The 7,682-nt window shown below is 47.1% G+C and overlaps 2 protein-coding genes across 2 annotated transcripts; one reads left to right on the forward strand and one right to left on the reverse strand.

Annotated features, from left to right (window-relative positions):
• Positions 1-4,365: 4,365 nt before the first annotated feature.
• Positions 4,366-5,073, forward strand: GUITHDRAFT_149558 (hypothetical protein; the record flags this gene model as incomplete). Its single annotated transcript, XM_005817926.1, has 2 exons — positions 4,366-4,688; positions 4,761-5,073. The coding sequence occupies 2 exons, from the start codon at positions 4,366-4,368 to the stop codon at positions 5,071-5,073; spliced, it is 636 nt and encodes a 211-aa protein (XP_005817983.1).
• Positions 5,074-5,086: 13 nt separating this feature from the next.
• Positions 5,087-5,588, reverse strand: GUITHDRAFT_83509 (hypothetical protein; the record flags this gene model as incomplete). The annotated part of the gene is made up of 3 exons (XM_005817927.1): positions 5,087-5,154; positions 5,209-5,391; positions 5,453-5,588. 3 exons carry the CDS (start codon positions 5,586-5,588, stop codon positions 5,087-5,089), a joined length of 387 nt encoding a protein of 128 aa, XP_005817984.1.
• Positions 5,589-7,682: the final 2,094 nt, after the last annotated feature.

Consider the following 7,682-nt stretch of genomic DNA (forward strand, 5'->3'; position numbering starts at 1 on the left):
GTCCCCTATCCCTTCCCCATGTTCTCTCTCTCTACTCATCCCTTGACTCGGAGTACGATTGGCTCGCCTCCCCCCTCGATACCCTTCTCTTCCTCCCCTCGGACTCCTCCTCTCCCGTCCCTTCCGCTGACCCCTGGCGCTCCGATGACTCCCCCGACGACCTCTGGTCTCCTGCCAGCGACGAGTCAGCCTTGCAAGACTCCCAGCCTGAGCCCTTCGATCTCCTCCTCCCCGACCAGCGCTCAGACGATCCCTCCGACCAAGACTCCGATAAGGAGGGGCAACTGATGCAGGAAGCTGATCCGCTCAACCTTGCCCCGCTGCCACGGGCCTCGGCTCCGCCCCTGCTCTGCAGATCAAGGCTGCCTCCTGCCACCCTCGCCTCCTACAAGCCCGGCCCCTCCTCCTACCCCTTCTTTCCAGGCAAGCTCACCCTCGGCCAGAAGCTCGACATCGTCCGCCGCAGCGAGGCGCCCAAGCACGACCTCGACTACCGCTCGCCGTCAGAGCTGGCGCGCATGTACGGCAAGAGCCGGTCGTCCATCTCCAAGATCCTCAGGCCGACCTACGTCCGGAGGCTCAAGCAGCTTGCGGCCAGCGGCGTGTCGACGGACATCAAGCGGAGCACGAGCACGCTGCACCCGGAGCTGGAGCGGCGGATCCACGAGTACGTGGTGAGGACGGCGAGGGGGGCGAACTGGCGGCAGGAGGTGTGCAGGTACGCGGAGGAGGTAGCGGAGGAGCTGGGGATCGAGGGCTTCAAGGCGAGCTTGAACTGGTACCACCGGTTCATAGCGAGGCACTCGCTGAAGGGGGGGAGTGGGAGCGGGGGGACAAGACGGAAGTAAGCGGTAGATGAAGGAAGCTATCTTGACATCATGAATTATTTCTATGTTTAGTTCAGTTGTAAATGATGGTAGAGCTCATGGATTATTAATCTCTTTTTGTGAGTTTTGTAATGAAAGTTGATTATGCGTTCAATATGATTTCCTTGCAAACAGGATTGGCAGTAGTTCGTATCTTCCTAGATGCATCGATGCAACAGTCTCCTCAACTCAGCCGACGGAAGGTTGTGCTACGATGCCCACCGATATGGTACACAGAAGCCTTTGGGAATAATGATGACCTGCAATTATGCGGGAGGTGAAAAACTATCAAGGTGGGGTTGGTCCAGATCTATTCTCTGGAGAAATCCGTTCTCGACAACATCTGCAGCCTGCTAACTTTCATCGGTCACTTTTTCACTGCACATGCACTGTTCGTATTTCCTACAAGGTCAAACAAGCATGGCGTTATTCAACAGATCAGTCCTCAATTGAAGCCAAGGCAGCGGGAAGCAGGCGCCGTGTCTGGAAGGATGGATCTAATCAAGCATTTGTATCACTCAAATGCACAATATGCATGCTCTCTTTCCCCCATGACCATTCGCCTTGCTGCATGTGCTGCTTCCCCGTCGTCCCCCCGTCGTCACTGATTTGCTAGACATTTATACAACTGCTCACCTGTGAAAACGAGGGCTTGCAAGACTTTGATTGAATGCTCAGGTACCTCGTCCATCACAGTAGCCATCTTTTGATACGACATGTAATGTCGGATGTGGTGTATCAGCTTCGAATCTGCCGAGTATACTCTCCGAAACCCTAACATATACTGAGGCCGCCTGAAGTTTCTCTCCATTGCCTGCAACATCACTTCGCAACATGACTTTTCTTGCTTCCTTGCAACAGACAACCCGATGTGGGCAAGGCTAGTGTGTGCTCTTCATGAATGCTTTCTTCGCTTCCGATGATGAGTGAGATTATGAAGAACTGTACTTTCACGAATAGGTTGTTTGTGAGTGCTGGACAACCTCTGTTTCCTTTCACCGAATCGAAAGCTAGCCGGAGCAGTATGGAAAAAGCTAGAGTCAGTAAAGACATTTGGAGGGATGACAAGCAGTATTGTGCAAACAACACGCAGGCTCAATACGATTCTATTGTCTCGCCCCAAAGATTACGTGCTGCAGACGTCTACAGTGTAGGCTAAAGGCAACTCCTCCTAATCTTACAAAGGATAAGTGGAGAATGGCGGTTAGGCAAGAGTTTCTGTTGAAGAAGTGGGGTATGATTGAAGAGTATGAACAACATTTAGATTATATGGTTTATGTTTACCTTCCTGTTTCGAAAATTCATGACTAAATGGATTCTAGAAGTATGAGGAATTCTCTCAGCTATCTTTCAAAATCAAAGTCACATGGTTTTGTTGTTCGTATGCTTTGCAGGCTTTCTGCTGTCCAATGACGTCAGTCCAAAGACTGTAGTGAAGCTGCGGCCGATATCGGTTCCGAGGTCCATTGTGACTGTTTACCGTCTCTCATCAAGAGTTACTGACATCACGACAAATACATACAACAGTCAACCATCAGAAACTGATCAGTGTAGCAAGTCTGCCCAACGACAGTAGTGGCTGCAGGATGATAATACGCACACATGATGGTACATTCAGAGTTTACTGTGGTGGTGGTTTTGTGATGTATGAGGCAGATCTGAGTTTTTGTTCGACAGGAATTGTAAGTTGACCGAGAACTTTAGCTCATCAGAGACGCTGGTACTGTATCCCAGTTGCTTCGTAGTAACCCGAAACAATGACCCTAACGGGGGGAAAGGCTCGGCCGAATCCGAATCGTACGACTTGATTTTGAATCTGTACCGCAAGACTTTAAGTCAACTTTCAAGGTGCATGACAGTTCATGACTCGGCCATGACTTATTAAAAAAAAACACTGGTCAATGTAGACCAATTTCCAATTTACCCCCTATTTTGGAAAATCAAAGTTCAAAGTATGGGCTATTTTGGAAAAACCATCAAAAAAATTTATATAGATTTGTTTAAAGACCAAAACATACAAAATTCCAAATCACCATATAAATTGTACAAATGTCCTTAATTGCCTTATTATCTGCCTCCTTTCATTAACTCTATTCTGATCTATTATAAATACTACCAATATTATATATATTTCTCCTTACCATTCTCATAAGAAAATTTAGCAGAAATTAACAAGGGTCGCAAAAGGCCTGTGAGCGAAGCGAAACTGGCCGAACATGCGCAGCATGTTACTATCATGCCCTCACTAGATCTATACATATCCCTATCATGCCCTCACTAGATCTATATAGTACATATCCCTCTCATGCCCTCACTAGATCTATACATATCCCTCTCATGTCCTCACTAGATCTATACATATCCCTCTCATGTCCTCACTAGATCTATACATATCCCTCTCATGCCCTCACTAGATCTATACATATCCCTCTCATGCCCTCACTAGATCTATACATATCCCTCTCATGTCCTCACTAGATCTATACATATCCCTCTCATGTCCTCACTAGATCTATACATATCCCTCTCATGCCCTCACTAGATCTATACATATCCCTCTCATGTCCTCACTAGATCTATACATATCCCTCTCATGCCCTCACTAGATCTATACATATCCCTCTAACATCCCTCTCAATCTTCTCATATTCATATTCTTCATCTCCCTTACCATTCTCGTAAGAAAATTAAAACAAAAATAATAAATGTCGCCTAAGGCCTGTGAGCGAAGCGAAACTGGCCGAACATGATGCGCAGCAGCATGTTAATCTCATGCCCACACTACATCCTATATATATCCCTCTCACATCCCCGAACCCTATCAATCATCCCCTTTTTCTTTTATCTTACCCTAACTTTATTCCCTTACAGCCTACTTTCTCCAACTCAAATACTATCCTTGGAAATCAAACGCAGTAATAGAAAAAAATATTTTTTTGCATGTTAAAACACTTTTTATATCACTAAAAAGTTTATAACAATGTAAAGAGTCTTTCTCTCAAACTTTCATTGAAGTTTGAGAGTGGAAGGCTTCAGGGCTGGTTCTGGACTTCACGACTCTGATGATGACTCATCCGAGGCTGCGCTCTCTCTGGCCCGGTACCTGGCGGATCACCATGGACTCGGGAGCTACGCTGACAGCGGAGTGGGATGGATCGGCATCTGTGCTCAAGAGGCGGTGTATGGGGACCCTGGCTTTCATCGTTTGCGTGCTCGTCTGTTTCGGCAGTATCATGACTCATCGCTCGGAGTCTCGCATGGGTCTTGCTGTCCTCCTCGCAGGAGCCTTGCGCTACTGCTCATTGTCCTGATCCTTGTTCCCCTGCTTGTCGTGCATGCCGTCGCTTGCCGCGCGTGGTTGGAGTAGCGGTTTTGCTGCCTCCTCCGTTTCCTAGTGTTTTATTGAGGCGGGTTTGTTGCATAAAAAGTTATCCTCGTTTCAGTACCCTGTCGGCTGGTAGGCTCAGAGGACCAAGAAAGAGGGTGGGGTACTCGCACCATGCTGAAACTGGTTGCCTTGCTTCTGCCCCTGGTCGCCGTCGCCACGACCTTGGACGCCCCTGCCTGTCTGAGCAAAGCTTCAGAGGGAGCTGCAAGTGTAAGAGACCGATCGATGAGATGCCTCCGCCGAGCACAGAAGGTGCTGCAAACTGATGCCGTGAACGAGGACGTCTGTATTCTCGCGATGGAGATACGGAAATGTGAGATGGAGATGGAGAAGCTGAAGCATGACAAGGACATGAAGATGAGGAGGCTTCAGACGAAGATGAAGAGGATGAGGCATGAGAGGGACAATGAAAAACGGGTCGCCAACTACTACAGGTGGCGGCTATCCTCGGCCACCCAACGGTGAATGTCTTTGCTACGAGCGCCTGCTGCTGACGGATCTAGCAGAAATGTGCTGGAGTGTCTGTTGAGCGAAGCCGTGGACATGGCGGCGAGCAGGAAGAAGGAGATCAAGTCTGTGCTGGAGGCATTACCTGCGAAGCAAGTGAAGGAGATGCGGGAGGGGATGCTATCCCTGGTTGTGATGTACCAGCATCTCGTCAACAACGACGAGCTTCGACGGGCCGTGTTGGGGGAGATCGGCATACCCGAAGATGTCGTCATGCCTCAGCTCCGCGGCTCCGCGCATGTGCATGGACCTGTGCTGGAGTATGTGCAGCATTACCGTGCATCATTGGGGAGGAGGCTCAGAATCCAGTGATGGATATTGTTTGTCACCTATTACTCAGAGGAACATATCTTGGACCATCTGGACTTCCACCGGAACAATAAGTAGCGGATCCTTTGCACAACATCAGTCATTGGATCCGAGTGGATACCAAACCATGTACAGTACCTTTTCTTACACTGTGTGACCCGATATTTTGTATGTCTATTCCCAGGAATTTGAAGGCATCTTTCAGATTTTCGTTGTTGCGGAACCTGGTGATGATTTTGCTGAAACGGTCGAACTGATTATTGCCCGGGAATAGCTTTCCATGTCCATTATCGTTCATTCCAAAGCAACACCAGTAAATGCCTGCGTTCACCGGAAGTAATATCAATTCTTAGCGATGTGTACAAACAAATCTTTCACTTACCAAGGGCCAGCAAGGGGCAGATGTCTGGATTTAAAGGATTGGCGTAAATGTGTTTCCCATCCCGTGGTCGATCTCCTTCCTGATCATTCTTTTGATGAATGATGTAAATTTTGAGCGCATCCTCGAAGAATTCCATATGGTTGTACAGGATTTTGATTCCATTGTTTGCTCTGCAAATGAGATTCCAGCATATGATGAGCATAGTCCTGAAAAAAATCCATTCTGTGCCTGTTTGCTTCAAACTGAAATTCCCTAACATTTTGTATCCTTCGAATGATAATGGGTCCTTCCCACTACTCACTTTAACATCTTTCGTCTCCGATGCACCCTTAGCAACTGTTCGTTTCACGCCTTTGAAATCCTTCTTCAACGAATTGCTAAGTTCGGAAGGCATTTCGAATCCGTAGTGACGATAAAGATCAAACAGACCAGATCTGTGTCCTGACAAAGTGCTAAATGCATACGCACCATTCTCAGAGTTTCCACCCGCTTCGCGTTGACTTCTCAAATGCTCAAGCCATGTAATGAAAGCTGTGGATGTAAATCTACACTTTGGATCGGTTGATTCCTTATTTTCAAAGTCGATGGGTTTGATTTCACGACGCGTTAGGATATCATGCAGCAGATCTTTATCGGGAACGTAGTGCAATTTCATGATATTCTGTCTTTCCATGAGCTCCCTGAACTCCTTGGTGAGAACTTCTTTTCTGTTGACATAGAGCCATTGCAAAAGACGTATCATGGAGCTGGTATACATCTTCCTGCTCTTCTTCGATATCGTATTCTCGCGGATAGCTTCCACTGATGCTTCGAGCGCTGCTTCGTCTTGTACGCGTAAGTTGTCCCACAGAGCAGACTCAGCTTCTGTAGAAGAACGTTTTCTCTTTGGTCGTGCATTGTTGGGTCTTGCAGCAGCAGTGGGATTTTGAAACATCGAGCTTGGTCCCTCCATCCCATCATCTAATTGTGACGTGCAAGATGACACTGACATGCCATATCCTTCCGATTCGTCAATTGCTATCGCTGACTGCACATCATCGCTGGGAGGAGGCGGCGATTGACAACCACAAAATCCAGGATCCTCACTTCGAAAACTGGCACATACTGCATGAAAGTTGCCACCACATTTCCGGCACTTATGTCCAGTCCCAGTCGCAGGGTTGCATGGAGCTCCCTGTATTCGACATTCGCGTCCAAACAGGCATTCTCCGCTAGTTTCCGCCATTTCGTACTTTTTGTTGTACCGGGATCAAAGACTTTTGGCCGTACAATATTGGTACAAAATAAAAACATAAAAGATTTGTTATCAAATAGATATCGACCAGAATTCACTCAAAAACTATTTATTGGTACTAATATTGGGTACTATAGTTGAAGCGGACATCGGTCCATATCAAATCTCAAAGTAAATACACCCGATGCAATGTATATTTTGTACCCCATCATTTGTACTCTCCTGAACTTGACCGGTACTCTGTTAGATCTCTCAAATAAATTTTGAGCTTCTGATATGATCTCTCAACTTGATTCCCATCTGCTTTCCAACCGTGTAATGGCGCTTCCCTAACTGCATCTCAGACATCAATTTCTTTTTGGTTCGTCTATCTCATGTTAACTTTATTATTATTTTAGCAAGGGAGGCAAAACAAGGGAAACAATATTTTAATGAACTGCAAGATAAAAATGCACGTATACATGACTCTCAATGACATGCTGACTTTACTACCGAACATTACTTTTGAAAACTGTCACACATCGTCAGCGGTGAACCTCTTCTTTAAATGACTACCCTCCGAGAGTCATCATCCTCCCTCTCCTCTACTACTACTAGCTAGCTCTAGTTTTAGGGCCGAGTTTAACGGCTGACAGCGTATCGCGAATCCACGAGCGAACGAACGCTTTTTGACATACGTAGTTTTAACTTTAGGCTCTCTCTCCGCACTGAGACTTTTAAGTCAACTTTCAAGGTGCATGACAGTTCATGACTCGGCCATGACTCCTCCCAGCGTTTTTTACTCAACAGTACAAGAGTACCAGAAGGGGTCAGTTGCATTAACTCATTTTTACTGAGATCAGACTTAAAAAAAACACTGGTCAATTCAATTCCCTGCAACTTCAAACGCATCCCTCCTGCCCCTCCCTCCCTCGCTCCCTCCCTCCCTCCCTCCTTTTCTCCCTCCCTCGCACCCTCCCTCCCTCCCTCCCTCCCTCCTTTTCTCCCTCCCTCCCA

The sequence above is a fragment of the Guillardia theta genome (assembly GCF_000315625.1).
Source record: "Guillardia theta CCMP2712 unplaced genomic scaffold GUITHscaffold_450, whole genome shotgun sequence".
NCBI classification, from domain to species: domain Eukaryota; class Cryptophyceae; order Pyrenomonadales; family Geminigeraceae; genus Guillardia; species Guillardia theta.